This window comes from Lepidothrix coronata, unplaced genomic scaffold (assembly GCF_001604755.1).
Source record: "Lepidothrix coronata isolate B3197 unplaced genomic scaffold, Lepidothrix_coronata-1.0 Scaffold5, whole genome shotgun sequence".
Classification (NCBI taxonomy): Eukaryota; Metazoa; Chordata; class Aves; order Passeriformes; family Pipridae; genus Lepidothrix; species Lepidothrix coronata.
In genome coordinates, this window is record NW_016690185.1 from 11,054,361 (window position 1) to 11,077,808 (window position 23,448).

The window sequence follows — 23,448 nt, forward strand, 5'->3', positions numbered from 1 at the left end:
CACTTTCTTGCTTAGATGAATTGAATCCAGCCCATTCCAGGAGAACCTGGAATTCCAAAGTAATTACTTTATTTTGCTAGTTTAATTGGTTTGAATTATGTTTTTATACTTGAATTTTTTGTAGAGGGAGGGCAGATTTGAGAAAATAAGGGCAGAAAGTTTTTGATGGATTTTATGTATTTTACAGCTACAGAAGATTTTTGAGGTTTTGTTCTGTTTCGTATAATATTGTTCTTTTCTAGAAACCTTCTCATAGCTTTCAGAAAAACATGAAACTTGAAGTGGTTGACAAGAGAAATCCAGTATTTATCAGAGTAGCAACCATTGTAGATACTGATGACTACAGAATAAAAGTAAGTTTCTCTTTCTTATTGTACTACTCTGCTTAACTGACTTTGTACAATTCAAATCCTATAGTTGTAAAATTAACTATAGAAAGAATTGAGTCACACTGCTCTCTACTGTTAATCTCTGCTCGTGCTTTTCACTGATTAATATTATATAATTCCTTCAGAAGGAGGTTTTTTATTGTGCTCTTAGTTACTTGTGTTGAGGTAAGTAATTAGAGAGCAGAGTTGAGTATGTTGGAAAATTGCTTTGGGAATAGTTGATAGAAGACAATTGTCGATTTTATGAAGAAATGTGATTATTTAATATCAAGTGTCAAAGGGCTGCTTGGATATTTGTATTATATAAAATAAAATTGTATTACATAAAATATAAAATATTTGGTCTAGGTTAATTGAATCTGTCTCTATAAACTTCCAAAGGGAGAAGAGAGATATATATGTGAGATATGATAGAAATAACCCTGATCTCTTGTGCTTCATCAATGATTTCTGAAATTCTGATGGTTTTTATTAATTATGGACTTTAGATTGGATAAATCAAAGTTAATGTGTTTTTAATGTATTTTGCAGAAGTTGTATACTTGAATTAATTTTCTTTTATTGTAGAAAACCAGTTTACACTCTGAAGCCCTTAACTGTTGGGAGGGCTAGCATATACCAGATACCCAATTAGATAGGAATGAAGGTTATATGTGTTTGCAGTTTGTACAGGTTTATTAGGCATACCTGTTATTTCAAGTAGGAAATGCAGCTGATGTTTCATTTTGAATCATTTGAATTAACTGGTGGTAGGGAGTCATCAGAACTAATATCTTCACACTTACATGTTTTCTACCTTAACTTTAAGGTGGTGATGGAAAAAAACCCCAAAACAACCCCACCAAAGCAAATAAAAAACCCACTCTTCAGTCTAATTTATTATATGACAGAATTTGTCACTTCTAGGGTAGTAATTTAACTGTGTAGCATATGCTGAAAGAGCTCTGTATGTATCTGTGTTTACGTGCATCCACACATGCGTGCATGAGAGATCTGAGCTATTTACTACGACAGAGGTCATGTAAGATGTGAAGATATTTAGCTTTCGCATGAAAAAAAAGCATGTATAACCCATACTGGTGTTTTTCTGGGAAGTCACATCCTTCGTTTTCTCTTCAGTTTCAACTCTACATCATGTGTAGTCTGATTTTAATAATACTGTTTCTTTTATGATGGGGGGTTGTTGGTTTTTATAGATAAATGCCATTTATGCCAGTAAGCAAATGCCTTTGCTTACTGCTCTGCTGTTCTTAAATCCTGTTCAAACAGGAGATTAAAAAACGTTTGGCTTTTTGTTTGGCATTTTTTTTGAGAGATGAAAAGGGCAGAAATTCATGTTTAATTTAAGTATTAATGTAAGAACTAATGTGAGAACTGCTTTATTCCTGGGATTTGAGCTTGATAATGCAGTAAACAACCATATAATATAGGGTTGTTTATTCCCTTTACTTTAGTTAGAATATGCCTGGATCCCAAATGTAATGTACATGTATTTTCTGTGTAACTTAAATAGTTCTCTGAAAGTGATTTCTCTAATGGACATGTCATTTCTAGAGATTACTTAGGTAAACTAATTTTATGAAGAATATTCCTGATCTAAAATGTATTATTCTCCTTTTTGTATTTTAGGTTCATTTTGATGGCTGGGATAATATTTATGATTATTGGACTGATGTAGATAGCCCTGATATCCATCCTGCAGGCTGGTGTGCAAAAACCGGACACCCTCTTCAGCCCCCTCTTAGTAAGAGAAACACACTGTGATATTATGATGGTAAAAGGCATATGTACTGTGCTGTCTTTTTCCCTGTCAGTGCCATCTAAGGAAGAGAAGCAACTAGAATATGCAAAATAATGTAAATGTGACATTTAGATCAAAATCAACAGTCAGTAATTAATCACTTTTTAGTAGATTGCTCTACTGACCCTTACTGTAATGGAAATACAATGTTTCTTGGTACGCATAAGAACCACAGTCAAAACCTGAAGTAATATTAAAGATCTGTTTTGTAAAATCCTGGCCCTCTCAAAGCCAGTCATGAAACTGCTGTGGTACTCAGTAGGGATAGGGTATCACTCTTAAGATCCTTTGTTTCCTTTGTTCACATCCTCTTGATGGTTAGTGGACTTCTGGCTCCAGGAGTGCAGACTGCATTGAGAAGGCACTCCTTTCAAATGCTGTGAGAAATCCTCAAAACCAGCTAACTTCATTTTCTTCTTCAGCTGAGCAAAGAGGGATTAATGATGCCTGTGTTAAAAATAAATTGTAACAGAAGCTTGGTGCCAAGAATAACACTGTATTTACCACCTTGCTCTCTGTGGGGATTTTTTTTTACTTGTTGAAGAAGTGGGAGATATCTGATAAATGAGACTGAAGGTTAAAGGAAGAAGAGACTTTTGTAGTAAATATATCCCTGCCTATGCCACTGTGTTTCTAGGTAACAGCAGTGAAATCACTTTAGACAAACTTTGAACAGGTGATTTTTTAAGTAGTGCTCTTCTCTGAGGTTGTTTTATATAGTGACTCTGAGGTAAAGTTTGCACAAGTGCTGAGCATTCACAGCTGTAACAAGATCAGAAAGAACTGTACTTGGAAAATAAGAAATGCTGAGCAATGCCGAGTACTCTGAAAAAATTAAATGTGAAATAACCGGGATAAGTCACGCACAGACTGTGTGAATGTATTACCTGAAAATTATAGTACCTCAATTCAGTGTCTCTAAAATGTCAAGAAGAAATAATTCCTATCCAGAGTGTGATCAGAGTATATTCATTACTTTTCTGAGCACTCCAACAGTGCAGTGATGACTGCCTGTTAGGAAGTTAATCATTCTGCCTTCAGAGTCTGAATAGAGTGCTGTAAATGCCAGAGCACAAAGTGAGTAATGAGGAGAAGATAGGGTGCTGCATATCCACTTCTTAATCTGACATGTTTGTCCTGTGTGTTGAACGAGCAGCCCAATAGGAAAAGTAGTCTATGGCCACATAAATAAAAATTGTATCATATGGCAAAAGAGCTGAATAAGGTTGCAGCATTTCTATTACCTAAGAATGCAAAAATAAAAATCAAAATCTTAGCCTAGGTGGGAATATAAAATATATAAATTGATTTTTTTTGAGATATTAAAAGAAGCAAGGTACAGATATCCATCACATACAACATATCATCTCCTCTAAGTGATGGCTTAGGAGGCATGCTTCATCTCTTTTAGGAAGTAACTGGTAGAATTGACTTTTTGCTAGGCTACAAAAATGAAGATGGATAATGTGACAGGAGAGAAAGTTGACTGCCTATGAAATAGAAAAAATAAGCTACACAAACACTAATAAAATAGGATGATTGCTGAATAATATAGTCTTCCAACAATATGACTTTGTATTATTACCATATAGAATATTATAAAAATATTAATGTCGTTTCCAAGTAAGTTAAAGTGCATTACCAGACTTGTGAAAGAGTTTCATAAGGAGGGAAGAAAATATTTTGCAAGACAGTATTTTTGCCTCAGTCAGTATGATAGTCCTTTTACCAATGAGGTCTAGGTCTGTCTATAACACTAGAAGCTTTTTGTGTGAACTCTGTGCAATGTTAGCAGTATTATTCTAGAGCAGTTACCAGTATTTATGTGTTCATAGTCTTTTCACATGTAATGTTGTCATGATGGATTATGACTTTTTTGATAGCAGTTAGGGACTTAAAATCACCAATACATGGCTCTTAATATTGTTTCACAACAGGGAGAACCAGTTGCAGTTCTTTTAAATTACATTTTTAAAGAGTTTCAATTTTTTAAGTGAAGACAAGATTTATAGGGAGCTAGTTTTTGCAAAACCAGAACATCAGTCAGGCAGGACTTCCCTTTACAAAAGCACCCCTATTCAGATAACTCTTTCTCTGAGTCCACTTACTTGTTACGTCTTAAGCATCAATTTTCTCTTAAAGGTACAAGAGGTAAAATCTCTCTTCTCTCATTCATTACACTATTTAAAGGCTAGAGAAGTCGCTGAACTTCAGTGTAGTTGTAGTGTTGCAACATTTGCATGGCTTGAACATTTGGTAAAAAATCCTTTTGGACTGTTCTAATTATACATAATAATTCTCTCTTTCATTATCCATTTGCGAGCAAGAATCTGTCTTTCATCTAGAAAAATTTATGTAAATAGACCTTTTCATATCTATATTGTTGTCTGTAGAGGGAGATACAGGTTCATGTACTTTTCGAGTAAAACCAGTACTGGAGAGGGACAGTGCATGCTTGCAGATGTGCAGGATATGTTCTCAGTTTTATGTACCGGAGTACGTCTGTCTCTCACTTGCTATGAAGCTATGGGTTGTATACTACGTTTGCTTGAGTGTCAAAGGCAGTTTTGACAGGTATATGCTTTAATGTTTCTGCAGGCATCATTGTTACAGGTTGATGAAAATCAGATAGACACATAAATTCAGATAAGCAAAAATGTCAATCTCCTGATGGCTGGTTCTTTTTAGTAGTATTTTTCAGCCTTTGTTTTCACATCTTGTTCACTGGAAAACTTTAGCTAAAAAATGTATGAGGTCAGTACCCATTATGAAGACATCCCTGTCTTCAGGAACAAGGATAGAGTAACTTATTTCTTCTGTGCTCTTGAAAAACAATGAAGTTCCAACTAAATGTAGTTAGTAGAAGAGGAATTTGATGTCATGCAGTTCCTCCAAGATTTGTGTTCTTTATATAGATGTAGTTCTCTCATAGAGATTTACTCACATAGAATAAAATCATTCTTCCAGTGAATTAGGTTGTTTGAATCTCCATCATGCTTTTGCAGAATGCATTATTAAAGTACTTCTGTTTACTTACTTCTTCATGTTTGCTACGATGCGCTGATATTTCTGCATATTTATATAGCTTTTAAATATTAGATAATTTTTTTAAAATCTCATTTGTAATTTCACCTGACATGCAGGTCCCTTGGAATTGGTGGAAGCTTTAGAGCATGGAGGATGTCCCACAGCAGGATGTAAGGGAGTTGGACACATTAAAAGAGCAAGACATATTGGCCATCATAGGTATGTTCTGTGAAACTAATTTTATTCTTTCATTTGAGGGATGTGTGCAGATGGTTTTTTTAAATTGTTATTCACAAGAAAACAGATCCAAGCTGGAAAGAATAAGGAAATCTTGTAAACCTAAATATGCCATGATTTCAGTTGCCATGGTGAGCATGCTGAAATAAACATTAGCAATCTGTAACTTCATTTCATCAGGATGTGCTGAGATTTGTTGTACATTACTTTTTGTCACAATTGGTAGATTCCATTACTCTGTCTTTTGTTCCTATGAGGATTCCTTGTCTTGCTGTCCAGATTGCAAATATTACACAGATATGTATAAAGCAATAACTTTTGAACTTTTTAAAATAAGAGGCCACTGATTTTATTATGGCTTGGATGTATTTGTTCTGCTTGGTTTGTAGGGGTAAGGATTTGCTTGTTGGCTTGCAAAAATGCTAGAAAGGAAATTCCAACTGACATATTCCCAAATGACAGCTTGCTGCTTGTATCTGGTGTTTCTAAAGATGCTTTGTTGAACCCCTTCTGAAGTATAATACAGAAATGTGGACATCCCGTCCTAGAGAGGAGTTGACATAGGAAAAGCAGTAGCATGGGAGAATGGAATGGAGGGACAGAGAGACAAAAACAGAGTAAATGGGAAATATTTGCCAAGTGAAACTTCTATTATTTTAAAAATATTTAGTGTGAGGTGATTCCTGAATATGTCAGTAACGGATACAGTGGTAATATTTTATGCTGAGAATTAAGTGTCATAAATATCATCTTATTATGTTTTTGCAAATTAGAGCTTCCAGAAGTTTTCTTCTAATTTTTCCATTACACAGTCATAGGATTCTCAAATGTCATACCACTTTGTTCTTTCTGCTCTCATATGTTTAGGGGATTGCTCTTTGGTTATTTGTGTTTTTAAAGTATCTTTTTAAACTCCTGTGATCCAAAAGTTAGCTCTGCAGTATTTTGGTTTTCATGAGAGAATTATGTCCTGTCGAATAGAATTATGCTACAAGGTTTTGATGGTATATCAGCACTGGCTGAAGTCCTAATTAATCCCTAACAGAGGTACCTGACCAGCAAAACCCACTGTGTTCTTACATGTTTGGTGTGCGAAAGGCATCTTCTGTTGCAAGTTCTTCCCTATCTACAGCAGAAGCATGGTATTTGTGCTGTTAGGAGGCAAAAGAGCTCCTGATGCTAGGACAAGCTTTGTCCCCAGGAAGGGGACAAAGCTAGGTTAGCTCCAGTGACAGAACTTCTTTCAGTATGGACTGTGGTGAAGTTGTCATGATGCAGTCTGCCACATCATTGTGTTTCAGGCTATTCTCAACCTATTCCTGTTGTATTTTTCTGTCCATGTTATTTTTCTTTGTTTTTTTTCCCAGTTTTAATACCTTTCTTTTATTTCACATAATAACTAGAATAACTCCTTAAACAACCAAGTCAGTCCTTAAGAGGTTACCATCTTTCAGCTATCATATGGTAACCTACTGCATTCATGTGCTTAGTCCATTGCAAATGTGCAGTAAACTAGACTTGCCTAAAAAGCTTCCTGGCTGCTTGTCTGAAACTCATTTCATTTCACAGTCTAGTAAACTTGAGTCTTGTATGATTTATTAATGCACCTGATCTGTAAGGGCAATAAATTCCAATTCCTTACATGTGCTATCTCGATTACTTAGAATCAGGTGAACATAACTATGGGCTTCAGCCCAAGGCTGAAACTTAAAATAAAAGAAAATGAATGTCTCAGAAGTTTTTAATTTATGATCTCTCTAAATAAACATTGGCATTAAAAGTTCAAATGTTTTAGAGGAAGGGATGAGTAAGAGCTTTGTCTATTTACTTTTTGTAGCCTTTCTTTTATAGCTACATTTTCCATGCTATTTAAAGTTGTTATACTTACTCATTCTCAATATTAAGAAAAGAAATAAACTCATGACAATCTACTGTCTTTTAGTTTTACTGCAGTCTTAGCAATCCTATTATTTGCACATTAACTGGTAGTTCTAGGGTATAAAAATATAACCAAAGAGACTTTGTTGATTATAAGACAGCCATTTGCTGTTCCATAGCAAAAAAATTAACACCGATAAGTATCTTATTCATTAGCTGTATTGGTTTGCTCTCTGTGCTGATATTCTGGTTTTGTTCTCGAGCATTTTTGAGGAAAGTAAAAGAGATTTGTTATTCATCTGGAGCATACAAACTTGAGGGTCTAGGTCACCCCAAAACTTCTGACATTGTACTGTCACTTTTTTCCTGAATTAACAGAGAGGTTTTAAAATTGGTGTAATTATCCACATCAGGTACCATTCCCTTGACTCTTTGATCTTGGCAACCTTGAAATGTATTTAACCATGCTTATCTTTTTTTTCATGATGAGGTACAACATCTGTCTCCAGCATAAATGCCTGTGTGCAGAAAAGATGATAATTTAAAATGCTAAGTAGTTCTGAAATAATTTGAGAGCTTGTTCCTTAGGAATGAGATGAAAGCCTTGGTGATTAATTAGGTAGCAGGGCTAAAGCACTTACTTTTTGGAAAAGCTGATGTTAATAAGGACTAAATATCTATCAACAGTTGATCTAGGGTTATGTGCCGTGCAGCTGAAACAACCTGGTGTACAGGTTGTTAGCATTATGCAGATCACCTGCATATTTATGGTTGTGAATTGTATACTCTGATGTTTAATGCATGCAGTAATTCTCCAGTTCAAGCAGTAATGCAAAGAGGTCAGTTGTAAATACTTCATTAGTGGTTTGAGTCTCCGTGAATAAAGATTTTTGCCAGAAACTTCACATGTATTAGTTGTGTAAGTTGAAGTGAACTGAATGTGCCACAGTGGAGGCCGTGTTGTAAGAGAACCGCAGGACAGAAACACAGGAAACCTGAGTTCAGCAGGATGTTGCACCTGTTTGTTCAGTGTCTGCTAAAGTAACTTGTCTGATTTTGATGCCAGTCTCAAGTGTCATTTTACCAATACAGCTAAATCAGGAGACCTGTCTATGGCTTGATGCAGGTTTGCAAAGTCCAAGTGGTCATAAAGACTAATAATCTGAATTTAAAAGTACTTCATTATTAAAGTTCTTAGACTGAACAGAGTGCTACCTTACTCTTTTTCACTTTAGGAGAAAATCCTGGTTTATGTTCTCTTCTGATATTAGGTGTAGCTGAGGCTGAGTAATCCATCTAAACTCTGCATCAGAAAATTTGTATACTGCTACAATATAGGAGCATCTTCAAATGTCTGGAGAAGACCAAGGTCCATGCCTACCTATTAGTAGCCCAGTTTTATCTTCCTACTCTTGAACTTTATAGAAAAGAGAAATATGTGTGACTCTATCTAGACATAGATCTTGAGTATGATAGAAGAGCAGTTGCAAAATAAACACAGGTGGGATATGCTACTTCAACACTTGTGTTCCATCGGACAGTTCTGGAAAGGGCTGGTTATGTAAAACCTCTGTTGACTTGAAAATCCCAGGCCTGTGATCAGAATTGTATATACAAGTAGTAATGCATGCATTGGCTTTTTCCTTAATTCGTCTTTCATGATTCAGTAAGGACAGAAACTTAATTTTAAGGTTCAGTTTTTACTCAGTGTATGCAGGACCCTGGAAACAGTGGCTCCCTTTCCTCGGAAAACCATGTCATGGACGTACATATTGCCAGCCAATCTGCTGCCATTTTAGTAGTGTACTGTAGGCAGCTAACTGCTATGCTATGTTCCTTCAACATTTAGAGATGGCTGATTGCTTTCCTGTGCGGTGTGTATGTGTCAGGTGGTATGAATGTGAATGTTTGTTTACTGAAACAGCTCAGATGATAATTGAGATGTTTGTGCTGGACTGGTTTCAAAGCTGTGGAGCAGTGCTGGAGGGTGTACAGCCCTGTCAGATGCATAGCAGAGGTTTCACATTAAGTACCTGCTGCTTTTGCTTCTTACTATTCTTCCTGAGCCTCTGGCAGACCTTGGTACCCCAAAGCCAAGGACATCTGATCAGTTTGGAATTTGCATTCTGACCTTCTGCTATTTTCAAAATGGTGTGCTAAAGCAAACTGTAAGCTGGAATAGAAATCTAGGTTAAAGGTGACAGAAGAGTTAAAAGTCCTGGTTTAATATTAAATAACCTAAGAGTTCTGAGCCCTTGAGATGAGTTGTCTTAAAAACTTAGTCCTATATAAATCAAATACTTCTATTGTGAAGGAATAGAAATATTAATTTCTTTATTCTTTGTAGTAGACAAGTTAAACAGAACTGAAGGCTGGAGGCATTGAGATTCAGGAGGATTTACTGATTAATTGGAAGCTGTGTAACCTGTACACAGGTTCATTCATGCTGTGTTTTGTTGTACCAAAGGTAACGGTGGAAACCATAAGGACTCTTTTTATTGCCTCAAGTAACAGTAACATCTAAGGGCTATCAATGAGTTTTTAAAAAATAATACAACAACTTGAATGATTAATTACAAAGAAAAACTCATATGAATCTAGTGTTCTAAAACATCATTAATATTATAACTATTGTTGATGAAATTGTCATTCAGCTTCTGTTTTTCCAGAAAATACTAAAGGAAAAGGCATTATATAAGCAGGTGAGTTATAATAAAGGACTGAATATTGAGGCTCTTTCTTTTCTTTTCTTTTCCTTCTTTTAATTTAAAATGCATTATTGGTGTTGATAAACAGAAAACTTGCTGGAGTTTGACAATCCTATTGTCGGATTTCATTGTGGTGTAAGGCTTGCTTAATAGTACACAACTGAAGTTAAATACCATATTGCTCGTGTTCAGTGTTTCCTTGTGACAGCCCAGCCCTTTAACTGCTCAGAAACACTAAGTCTTAAAACACCCCTGTAAACATAGGAAGCCAAAAGATGATTATATGCTTTGCCTTATAGCAATGGCAGAACTGAGATTAACCAATATATCCATGAGTTTCTGATAACTGTATTTCATCACAGTGGTATGTGTTTGTCACAGCAAGAACTTACATCACACTAGCATTGGTACCTTAAAACCTCTTTCTGAGTAGAAGCCTGTGTCTTTCATCTTGTAGTTTGTTTGAAAGGGAAAGAAGACATCATTGTGATAGATGCAGCAACATAAGGAATGGGGAGTATAAAGCAACTTCCCTTCTTTCCTAATGTTCCTGATTTCTTCCCCATATTTCAGTTAATTATTTTTGTGCTTTTAAGACATTTGGTAGAGGCTAGTCCTCAGACAGACAAAAACAGTAGATTGAAGAATAAATGTAAGTAGATATATATATATATATATAGATTTAAAATAAAATGCCTGATTCTTCTTAAGAGAAAGCGGAAATAAAAGGTGAATGCTCCAAGTTAATTTTTGTTTGTATATTTTGTTCCGTGTCTTTAAAAAATTCATTAAAAAAAATACCCAATTTCAAGTATAGTGTTTTAGAGTCCAGCCACTCATTTGACTATATCTTACTTGGCTTTGTAAACTAAAAGTTCCTCAGAAGAAGGCAAAGATGACTGTTCTGTGCTTCATTAGATCACCTGGGGATATGACTGCATGACCCTTGAAAACACCATACAGGCTATTGTGGAACAACATCTGCTCAGAGTGCCCTTTAACAGGGATCTCATCTTGATTAGAAAAGCAGAAACTGTGTTCTTTTTTTTTTTTTTTTTTAATTCAAATTCAGCATAGCTATTCAAGGATTTTAAAAAGTTCTTGTTTTCAAATGAACCAACTGAAAAAATCAGACATGCTGTTGGACTCCTGTCTTGATAACCTTAGCAAGAACTGACTGATTTGGCCTGTGTAGCCTTAAGGAATTTTCTCCTTTTATGCTAGTGCTGAGAGAAATGTAAATTTCCACCAACTTGTTGTTTATGTTGGTGAGACCAAAATTAGATCACTGATGCAGCCCAGCCCCCTTATAGGAGTTGTTAGATACTCCTGAATCCAGACCTGCCTTGGTAAAGGAAAAGAAAAGTGTACTGCATATTTTGAAAAAAAGTCGCTTTTTTAAAATGCTGTGCTTTGTAAACAGAACATGATAGTGAAAGCTATTGGTTTTCTCTTTGTTTTTGTAATTTGGAGGTGGCAGGGCATATGGCTGTCAAGGTAGACAGTTCTGTTTGGAAATCATGCAAGTAACTATCAGTGAAACAAATAAGACATTGCAGTGGTTTATGGAAAGGCAAGTAGTTATATTCTTGAAAAGAAAATAAGTGAAATTGCAAAACATAGGTTTTTTACCAGTTAACATTATAGAGGCGCTTGTAATAATGCAGAGGAGTAGGAAAGCATAATTTCATATTAGAGTTAGTGTCGTAGCTCATGTTTTGAAAACTTGAGCATGATGTTATTCACTGTTGTGGCATATATATACTATTCAGAGTTTAAGATATTATCATTGATGTGTTTAGTATGTAGCCTGGCTGATGATCAGTTGAACACTGCAGAGCACTCTTCTAAAGAAAAAATCCTAGTTCAGCCCTATGTGTTTTGTTTTGTGTTGCCGTTTTTCCTTCCCCTACTTTTTATGCAAACAGTTTTTTCTGACTTTGAGAGGTACAGCTTTCACATTTGTTAGAGTAATATTTACAAGTTGTTATATCAATGCACAGTGTCAAATTCTTTCCCTAGCTGGAGTGCAGGGAAATAGGAAGTGTTGAATATTAAGAAAGACTGGGAAAATATCACAGTCCCTTAATGGAATATCACAAAAGGGCATTTGCAAAGATGGGGCACTCGCTGCAGTAAGAGGATGTGCACCATTCCTCATGTTGTGGCCTTGCAATGCAGCTTCTGTGTAGACATTACATAGTAGAAATACCCTCCTTCGCAATAAAAATGGTAGTATGACTTCATTTGGAGAGAGATGGTTTTAGTCCAAGACGCCCTGTATTTTATGTATAAATACCATTAAGATTAGGGGAGAACAGGCTAAATATTCATCAAGCAATTTTCTGCAATGAATGTTATAATACAGATTAATACTATTTGCATTACATAAGTTGCCGTCGAAAGGAGATGCAAAAGTCATTCAGACTGAGGTTTTTAATTGGTGGAATTCTTAACATTTTGAAGTATGACTACTTACTGCATGTTTTTCTAATCTTCTTTATATTAAATTATTGCATCTGCTTCTAGGAAACTCAAATGTCATTTTGTTTGAAGTAAATGAAGTCTGTAAAGTGTCTGAGAATAAGGAGTCATTTTTCTTCTTCAACTTCTAGTGCATTCAGCTGCCCGTATTCAGAGTTGAACTTGAACAAAGAAAGCCTCTTACCTGACCGGTTGAGTGGGGAGATGCCTGCAGCCAGTCCTGTCCCCAGAAACAGAAAAGCAGAAGCAAGTGAAAGATCCACCTCTCCTGTAATCAAGTAATTATGATTAAAGCGATGTCCATGACTAACAGCAGTACTTTATTTCTGTGTTCTGCAGTGCAGTTTATAGTTGTGCAATGGCTGAATGTTTGAGAAAGGCCTTCCTATTTATCTACGTTTTCATTTACAGGGAGGAAAAATGGTTTTTTCTGTGCTTATGAAAAAGGTCACCAAGCTGTCTAAGACTGATACTGATTTTACTGTCTAGGATTTAACAAGAGTTTGATTTTATCTTCAGTGTAACTATCTAGACCACTAGTTGGTTAATTGGAATTTAAAATTGAATGTTTACCAGTTGGTTTCACATTTAAGAAAATTATTTGTGGTTCTTTAGTTGCTGGAGTGGCCTTATAGACATGACTGTAAAGTAATGTTGCTCTGTGAGGAACAGCCACTGTTCTGTCATTATGGTGGGACTGAGGAATCAAGCTAGTGTGACTAAGTTTTGCAAGAACAATGCTAAAGTCTGTAGCTGAAGCTTTTAAGCAGGAGCACTGGGAAAAAACAAAGGAGTGTGATACTAAGATGATTATTTTCTGATGATGATTTTATGTAAGACATTGTGGATACTGATTCCTGTGCTTATTTTGGGCTATGGGAATACACAGAGAATTTAAGAAGGAAAGGAGAAGAAGAGAGGCTTTCCATTCTTTTTCAGGGCTGCATTAATATAAATGTAAAAATGTGAATTTTTGTAGTGAAGATTTCCAGTTCCCATTGTAATGACCACATATTTTCAATAGAAGGTATTTTAAATTGCATTCTTGGAGACAGTTTCAGCTTCATGCTTTAAAAACCAAAATACTACACTGTCAAAGAGCACTGCTTGATTCAATTGTTCTTATAAAATGTAGGATTTTAGAAATCTGAAGTGATCTAATTACTCACTGCCAGGTAGCTCGGGTACCATCCCAGTGAATCCAGTAGCAGTTTGAGGAGTGTCCTCTGTGATGGGAACTGTGTCAAGTGCTACTTTTTTCATTGTCCCAATTAAGAGGCTACATATGACATGTTAAAGGATGCATAGCGGTATATCATGGGAGAGAAGGGATAGGAGGAAAATGATACTTCGAAGTGTTCTTGTGTTAAAAGTATTTGAAGTGGATAGCTTATTATCAAAAATACTATTGGACAAATTCTGTTCCTATTGAATTGCCTAATCATTTTACCATTGATTTAATGAAGAAGAGGATTCTGTATTGTGATTTCTGAAAATCCCAGGTATACAATTTTCTTGGTGGCAAGTAAACCATGTATTTCTTAAACCAAAAAAACCCACCTTGTATGTCTTCTGTTATACTAATGACTCTTTCTCCATAGAGAAAATAACTTAAACAACAGCTTAGCTGCTTCAACTTTTAAACGCTGTGTTAATTTGTTTTAAACAGTGACAGAAAATGCCCCAGCCCTGGTCACGTAGGTATGAAATCTTCGGCTCACAATCGACCATCTGGGAAGACTGGACCAGAAACAACTAAGCTGGAAGATGCAGAAAGTAAATCTCCTTGCAAGAAGCCCCTCTTGTGCATTGTGAAAGAAAAGAAGGCACCTGGGTAACTCTCAATTCCTTTCAACCTATTGGTTGTTTGGAGTCAGTCAGTGTAAAATGTAACTTACCAGGCAATGCAGTCCAGTAGTTTGTCCGTGGAATTCTTCAAAGCAGCAGGGAAGGAGATGGAAGTTCTTCATCTGTCTTTATATTAGAAATAGGGGGAAAGGGAGTATCACAACGTATATAATAAATAAGAAACATGTATCAGACGAGAGGAAAAATACCTACAATACAGATCAGTTATTGGAAGTTGAGATCCTTCTTCCTAGGTCTGTGTACAAATATGTTATTGTGTATGAATAAACACGTAGAAATGTGGGAAAATTAAAAGTAGTTCCTTAACTTTCAGCATCTGGAGTACATTTTTGACAGAAAATGACATGAGATAGTTTCCAAGCTTGCACTGGAAAATAATATTTATGGTATAAAAAAAGTTATTTTTGAAGTTAAAAGATGCAGTTCGGTTTTTTCATGGGGTAAATATGTGAGGCAATAGGATTCCCTACATTTTTAATTAGTTATGGTATCGCTGCTTTATTTTATTGGCTGTTTTCATACAGAAATAGATGACACCCTGGAACAAGAAGTGTTATGTGTTATATATTTACATGTGGTGTTATTTTGTGCTCATAATATATGAACTGTGTTAGCAATAATAGTGTCTCGAGAGACAAACACTGGAGAGTTGGTATTATATGATAAATAACCCACAGTAAAGCTGATGATTGAAACTTAACTGTTTTTTAAGGATTGGACTTCGATGATCCTAATGGGTCCCTTCCAACTCAGGATATTCCATAATTAAATCCTCTGAAGACACTGCAAGATTTTTTTAAAAACTTGTTTTTCAAATTGGGTTAACCAAATCTGGCAGTGTTTTATGATTTCCCTTCCTTTTTCCACTAGATAGTTTTCTTTTCTGGACTATTATTAATTGTTTCCTTTGTTGCAAAAACCTATCCTAAATTTAGTGTATAGCTTTTTGCGTCTTTTTAGTTTTGACCAACTTTTCTTTAAAACATTCTTTCATGTTATTTCAGTCGGATTATAGTGTTCAAGTTATATTGGAAAAGTTCTAGTAGGAGCATCAAGCAGTGTTGGTATAATTTTTATACTGCAAATAAGCAGCATAAAGTAGTCATACTCCAGTTAATATAAACAGAAAAAGAAAAAGACAGTTTCAAGTGTAATTTTGAAATAACCTGTGTTACAAAATAGTTGTCATTCATCATTTTAACCATCGTTATAGTAAATTCACCTTTTTTTTTTTTTTAAATATACTTTGGCTTTACAGACTATCTCTTACAATTAATTGAAGAAAATTTTTTTGTTGTCTTTGATTTTTATAGAGGGTGTTATCCTTGGAAGACCTAAGATAACCAATACATGTGCTCTCTGTTCATTGTTGGGTCATTTTCATTAAGAGAATTAACAGTCCTGTGCCAACTTTGAACTACCCAGAGACTTCTCAGTTTGTATTTGAACTGTTTGAATACACTGATGACTGTCTGCATTTTATCATCTAGCTTTCCATATTAATTACATATCCAGCATAGTCATAGAAGACTTTCATATGAGTAATCTTCCTTTGAAAAGGGCATAAAAAATAATGTTCACAACATTAGGTATGTATGAACTGCTTGGGTTATAAAATATTGAGCATCTGGTTATTGCAGTACCCAGTGGATCTTTTTAGATGTGTATTCAAAGTACACATGCATAATTGACGACATAGATACATACTCTTGTGTGCTCTTTAGCTGCTGAGTTCACAGTGTGGGTTTAATTCTGTTTGACTTCAGTTCAGTTGTGTATACCTTCATATTCCAGGTAATCTCTTTTTTCAAAGAAGTCCTTGGTTGAGGATCCAACCACACAGGAAACCAGACATGAGTTTTATTATGTTGTGTTAAATCTAAGTGGTACTCAGCTAATCTCCAGTTCCACTTGTTCCTTTTCTTTTTTCTTCTTTTTTTTTTGAGCTTTCTGTGCATCAAACAATTATACTAGAATATTTTGGTTTGCAGAATTAGGTATGTAATTACTGCTTGCTGTCTGTCCCTCTGGAATGTTCCTAGGATGAAAATTCAGTATAAAAATTACATGCCTATAGCATATTCAAGTTTAATTTTAAAGAATCTTCCAAGTAGCAGAAGAATTTCCCTGTAATAGGAATTCCACTCTGGAAATCTTTACGGTGAAAGAAGGTGAACACTCACACTTGGGAATCAAATTATACTGCTTCTTAAAAGGCAATTCCGTTTGTCTTCTAACCTTTTCCCCAAAACCTTCAATTCATGCTACTATCTTGTATTTAACGAGTGAGGTAAAATTTCGGGATGCATGTTGCTATGAAAATCGTCTTCAGGAAAATAGGGAGGTACCTGTTTCCTCACAGGTTTTGGTGATCTCTTTTCCTCACGTTGAATTGCAGTTGTCATTTCCTTTGCCTTTGGATCAATTGCACTACTTTGTAGCAGGTTACTTTAGAAGTTGTCTGTGTTTGTGGAGTTAGGAAAATAATTTTTAGGTAAATAAGTCAAGGTAACGTTTCTGATGAAGATACTGTGAAGGAGGCCTTTGTGGCACAGGAAGGCATGCCTGCTGTACGCATTCCACTGGTATTGTTTGCTATACTACAAAGGCTGGATTTTCTGATTTGCTGTGTTCAGTGTTCATTTTTTCACTATTAATAGTGTGTTAATTACATTATTATTGATGTCAGTGACCTCGAAGCTCCTAGTTGATTTAATGACAAATACTTTCTTGTATATAATATAGAAATGATATTTAATAGCATAAATGTAAACAGTGTAATTAAACAAGTCTGTTTCTTCTGTGGATTTGTGTTTTGAGGTTAGCTAATCTTGATGTCTAACAAGCTGTTAGTCTAGACTGGCTTTTTATCTGTGTTTGTGACATTTGTAAAGGGGTTCTTGTTGACTGCTTCTCTGGTACGTAGGTGAAGCATCCGTTCATATAGTAGTAGGCTTTCTTGTAGTCTTGACTCTAAGATTTCTGTTTGGTGCCTATTTTTAGAAAACGCTCATTATGTACTTAGTATCGCCGAGAGCTCTGCATCTGTGATGGTTTAGTAAGACTTGGCCAAAGTGTTCTCAAGTTCTTAAAAGCACAAGGAAATACACACGTAATGTCAGCAAGCTCATATCAGCTTCATGTCTGTAAGAAACAAGGCTGGGAATACCTTCTGAAGGCAGAGTTTAAAAAGGAATTTCCCAGGGTCTGATTTTAAGATGCAAATGCACCCAGACCCACCTTGAGAAATTCTCTTATTTCCACCTCTCTTGCCCAATTTTTCTCAATAGGGGGAAGATGTTCCCTCTGCAAATATTTGGGCTGGCAAAGCTGAGGGAGGAGCCACAGGCAGCAGGCAAAGAGTGACTTTTCTAGCTGGGTAAGAAGTAATGCAAAAACATACAAAGGAATACAGATATTTTCAGTAGATATTTAACTGCTGCACAATAGGGTGTCAGTATAGTAAAGGAGTTGATGTCGGGTGGAGATGAAGGTTGGGCAGAGAAATATTAGATGTTATTTCAGACAGCTCCTGAAAATGGCCTGGATAACCAGTAAGGCTTTGTAGGACATGCAGGTATATATGTGGGTTTACGCTTCCCGTCTTGTGCTGTGGACACATCCACTGCCTTTATTTGTATATTTTCCAGTTTCAATTATGAAGTCAAATGTGTTGATGTGATTTACATAATCTTAGTTTACAGTATTCTTGAGACTTCACAAAATTCATGCCTGTAGTCATACCGGAAATCAAGTCAGAAATTACATCCTCTCTGTTTTTTTATTTTATGGTGATACAGCATCCTTTATGTGGGAATCCTGGTGTATTAATAGCATTGTTAGCAAGAGATGTCATCATGCTTAGTGATTTTTATGATGTATTAATAAAAATTGAACATCTTATTTTCCTCAGTGGAGTATTACAAACAAAGGACACCATAAAGAACAAAGAATGTGAAGATGAGGAGACAGAAAATAACCTGCTAATTTCAAATGAAATTAAAGGTAAATTGTCAGTACTTCATTTGTTTCGTATTAAAATCTGCAGAATTGAAGCAGTGTGATGTTCCTTGAAATTCTCATGAAACTTATTCATGAGAATTCTCATTACAATTTATTTTCCACATTCACTATTTGTGTCCAAAAATTTCTTGACAGCAACCCTTGCAGCACTGTTTCTTTATCATCAAAGGCTTTGCCAAGAATTTTATCGCAGTTGTAAAGAGGAGTGCAAAATAAATACTGATATAAAAAATTTCAATTTAAGTATGTTTTTCCAATGACTTTTAAAAACAGGTAATTAAACCAGTCCAAGTTGTAAAAGTATAACATTCACTTACTCAGCCCAGCCTCAATCTTGTTGAGGGTGACTGCCAGAGTGGATCCTGGTTGGTCAGACAGGAAAATTTCTTAACAGTCTTCTGTGCAGTCTGATACTTTCCAGCAGCCCATATGCAGAGCAGACTCTTTATTTTTCATGAGTGTTAAAGAATTGCTAAAATTTTTACCTCACTGAAAAACTGGAGACAGTCCAGTGGAGGACTTGACATGTGAAGAAACGTTGAAAGAATTTGGGACAGGAAGTCTTGGAGCAATGTAGTGTCGGTCCTCCAGTAACTAAAAGGTAGTTACAGAGAAAATGGAGGTATGCTTTCTTCCAGGCTGCTCAGTGGTGGGGAAAAAGGGAATGGACAGAGGTTGCTTCAGGGAAGTTCTGTGTCAATATAAGGAAGAAACTATTCACCCTGAGGAAAACTGGAACAGGCAGCTCAGAAAAGAGGTGGAATCTTTCTTGCTGAAAATCTTTAGGACTTGGCTTGACAGGGCCCTGGGTAACTTAGTCTAATGCCCTGCTCTTAACAGAAGGTTGCATCCTATGGTCTCCAAAGGCCCCTTCCAACATGGACTTTGCTTTCGTTCAGTGATTCTGTGTGGTTGTATGTACTGCTCTGTCAAAACTCTTGGCTGTTCACAGATCCAGTTGGGCAGATTGAGGTAGCTGTTCATTATTCATTTTTATCCTCATTGTTCAGAAAGAATACAGCACAAATGCAGAACATCACAGTCTTATATTTGATAATTATTTTGTGTGTGTGAAACTTAATATGTCAAGCTAGTTACTGGATTGAGTCAGTGCATTGTTTCAGTGCAGCTTTTGCTGCAGTATTTTATTAACTCATGCAAGGTCAGTACAAAGCTAAATGTCTTAATTTCCTAATCTTAGTTCCTTAAATTTTTAGATTTTATTCAGCAATTTTTGTGCAACAACACAAAGTTTATAGGGCTTTTATCAAAATTCATAGGTCTTGAGTAACTGTGGTTCTTTAAAGGCTATGTATCTTACCTTCTAAGTGATCTCATCTTTGTAAAATTCAGAAAATTCTTTGAGACTAGTAGAGCATTGCATAAAAATAAAATTAAGGTAGTGGTTTATTTTTAATTATTAACCTCTGATGCATTTTTTTTTAATCTTAAAATATCATTTATCTGCCAGCACTTTTGAGATAGATCTAAGAGGCACTCTAAAGAACGTGTAAAGTGTGAGAGATTCCATCTGTTGTAAGAGCTGTGAAAAAGGTGTTATGGTGTTTTGAAACATGATGTAGTTCAGAATTCTAGAGAAAATGAAGCATTAAAAGAAGAAAGTCTCTAAAGCAAATAAAGAAAGAGAGGTTTTGGTCATTTTAAGTATTTTGTTTCAGCAGAAAGGAAGCATGCAGTTTTTGTTTGACTTTGCATTATTCAAAAGAGAAAAAAAATTCAAATAGTTGGGAGCATTTTAAATGGTCTGGAATTCTTCTTTAATTCTAAGAAAACTGACCTGATTTTGTGAAGCATTTTGAGTTTGACAGAATTGACTATTTGGATAAAGTTTCACCAACAAGCTCTGCTTGTTAGGTTCTTGCATAATAAGATTTATGAAAATAAAACACTTTCTTACATTACTGTCTAGAAAAGTTGTCCTTTTTATAAATGTAATGTTGTGTTGTTATGTGTTTAAATGTGCCATAATACTTAATCTGTAGGATGAAAATGGGTCATTGAGTTCTTGCTATCATACTCATGGAAAGCTCAAGATAAAATAATTGTGGGTTTTGGGAACTGTGACTCTTGGTACCTGTGCTTGTTGCCTTATTTTTCCTGCCTGTCACTTACATAATTATTCTTCAACCTGCTTTTGCCATGCTCTCTTGACTATTTCTCTACTGGTAACTTTATAAATGTGTACTGCTATCTTCCCTTTTTTGGAGAAAGATTATTTGGAGGTGAAGAACTTCATGGAAATCATGGTCCGTTCATACTAACTTTTTTTTATGGACATAAACTTTGCGCTTAAAAACTTTATACATGGTAAGGACTAGAACCATGCAGGAGGAAATAGAGCAGTGTTAATGGTCTCTCGTTAATGCTAGAAAGTATTTGCTGTTTAGCTTCTTTGAAATGTAAGGTTATATTTTGTTCTCGCTAAGAAGATAGAGATGGATTAAGAATGATATGGTCCAGAGAGAAGGATAATGAGGTGACATAAAGTATGAAGAAGAATGTAAAGGCAAGTGGGCTGATGCTGAAGCAAAATGTCAGCAGATAATGGGTCAGGTTTAAAAGTGTGAACTTACTGCCTCTGACTGCTATCTCATGTGAAGCTGGCAAGCAGATTTTGTTTCTTCAGTCACTTAAACAGTTCGAGAAGCTGTTTGTGGCTCTGTGATGAAACTGGCTAACCTTTGCGCCTCAAGTTACTCCTCTCCTAAATGTCCCAATTGAGACATAAGTTTGAGTACATGTCCTGTTTTCCCTGGCCCAGAAACAGAGATTGCCTCTCAATGGGAAGCAGGGCTTGCAGAGCAAGGAATACAAGAGAATGAGAGTGGGGAGAACTTTCAGGTGTCTGGTGTTACATAGATTGTAGCCAAAATGCTGTGGTTTGGACTTTTTGTTACAAGAAGGTTACCCACACTAAGCCTGAACTTCCTTTTGTCAGTGACGTGGTTATACCTGCTGCAGGGTTAGAGACTTTTAGCTTTTCTTTCCTCCCATCTAGTTGGGTTAATTGGCACTTTACGTGGTCCTTTCATGCTCTTCATCTTATCTGTGAGGCAGATACCATACAGGCTGAGGAGCAGAGTTATTTATTTATGTCCGAATCCTCAAAGGCATTAGGTATTGCGTTCTTTTCCATGTCAGTAAATAGAGCTCTTGAATGTGAGTAGATGAAGTACAAGGTTTGGCATTTTGCAGTGTTACCTTAGCTAACTTATTTCCTGCTAACCTCATTCATAAACAGCTGACCTGTGTTTGCTTGAAATTTAAAACCCAAAGCACGGACAGATGACCAGCATAGATTTTTCATCTGGTACTGTTAGGGTTTGACACAGCTGTAAAGTATTGAAAACAGAGACATAAATAACCTCAGCTGTCATTGCTGCTATGCATGTACCTACATGCTGTTATGTACAATTTGTTTAGATGTGTGAATATGGGGTATAATTTGTGTGATATTATCTTCACACAGTACTGTAGTCTGCTATTTATGTGGCAGTATCAATGAATTATATGTTTTGTGAATGAAAGACAGAAAAATAGCGAAATACTTATGTTCAACTATTAAGAGATCTTTTTTAGAATGAAAAAGTCAGAGGATAAGCATGGGAATGAGATTCAAGGGAACAATTAAAAAGATACTATTCTGTAAAATAGGCTTTACATTCAGCATGCTTGCTGCCTTACAAGACTCATTCTTTTCTCACTGAGACTTTTACTAGTATTAGAGTCTCTAAGGAACATTTGAAGAACAACAGTGAAATGTAAACAGACGCTTGGAGAACTCACTTCCAAGAGTGAGAGTATGATGATAGTAAAAAATCAAGGAGTCTGTTTAAAAAAATTGATGAGTAGGCTGACAGTGCTGACTAAATGGCTTATCAGCCAACTTCTGAATAATAGACATCAGTATAAAATGAGAATAAGTCTTGAAAGTAACAAAAAATTAAGCCAGAGGAGCAGAACAGCCCAAGCAAGTGTAATAACATCCTATGTTGGCCATATTATATATTCTAGAGGAGCCTCACTGTGCATTTCCAATGGATCTAAATGAACATAGATGTCTTATGCATTTTGACATCATTCGAGGCATGTCTCTTCGCTCTTTCCTCCTACGCACATCTGCGACTGCTGCTTTTATCCAGACAACAGCAGCAACAGCAGCATGTGGCTGAAGACACCCTCCCATCCAGTACATTACCTGTGAGGCCAGGGGGGTGGGAGATCATCCGTTCCGTTATGGATGAGTAAGATAAAAATCAGCATGAAGGAGTTAAATGTTACTTTCCAAAAAAAACCATTCCATTAAAGCAGAGAATTTGCAGACATTTGTGGTTTTTTTCCTCAGAAGAACTGAAAAACTTTTTCTTGTGAATGAGCCATAAATGTTGCGTGGGCTGGAACTGTATAACTGATTCACTTGGAATTTTGTAGCAGTGCATTTCTGCTCTTGATGAATTTGTAACAGCTCAACCCTGGAATTAAGTTAATTCTTGTACTGCTGTACAACTATTAAATATGTGTGTGATTTATTGTACTAAAATATTTTAAATTATTTGACCTATGGTGTGGTATGCTAACAGTTGTCATAGAATTGTGTTTTGTTGAAAGTAAGAGTAGTTATATTTATATAGAGCCAATATAATGATAGTCATACTAGTGGAAGAATGCTCATGGTACTCTAATTTTGGTGTAGTCAAAACTGTACAGCTTGTGTAGGCAGGCCCATATCTATCAATAGAAATGAACGTGCTTTTACTGTGACTGATTTAATCGTTGACTGAAGGATTTAATGCTTGTTTATTGCTTCCTGTTGTTGAAGATGTTGAAGAACCCAGCGCACCGAGGCTTCTTTCTCAACCAGTTATTGTGTCTTCCAAGCTGCAAATCCCTGGCCTACCCTTGCGCTGGGAACAGCAGAGCAAGCTCCTTCCAAGTGTAGCTGGAATTCCAGCCAGTAAAGTTTCTAAGTGGAGTACTGATGAGGTAGGTTCACCCTTTATCTTCTGTCTTA

At 35.9% G+C, this 23,448-nt stretch overlaps 1 protein-coding gene across 6 annotated transcripts in view; it reads left to right on the forward strand.

The window, feature by feature from the left end:
* L3MBTL3 (l(3)mbt-like 3 (Drosophila)) overlaps window positions 1-23,448 on the forward strand; it is a 78,306-nt gene that overhangs the window by 49,572 nt on the left and 5,286 nt on the right. For all 6 annotated transcript variants that reach the window (XM_017829725.1, XM_017829741.1, XM_017829734.1 and 3 more), the window contains 7 exons: window positions 243-353; window positions 2,019-2,133; window positions 5,334-5,436; window positions 12,656-12,802; window positions 14,194-14,358; window positions 18,307-18,398; window positions 23,257-23,420. In XM_017829725.1, coding sequence (XP_017685214.1) covers window positions 243-353; window positions 2,019-2,133; window positions 5,334-5,436; window positions 12,656-12,802; window positions 14,194-14,358; window positions 18,307-18,398; window positions 23,257-23,420 — 897 coding nt within the window. The remainder of the gene's footprint in view (window positions 1-242; window positions 354-2,018; window positions 2,134-5,333; window positions 5,437-12,655; window positions 12,803-14,193; window positions 14,359-18,306; window positions 18,399-23,256; window positions 23,421-23,448) is intronic.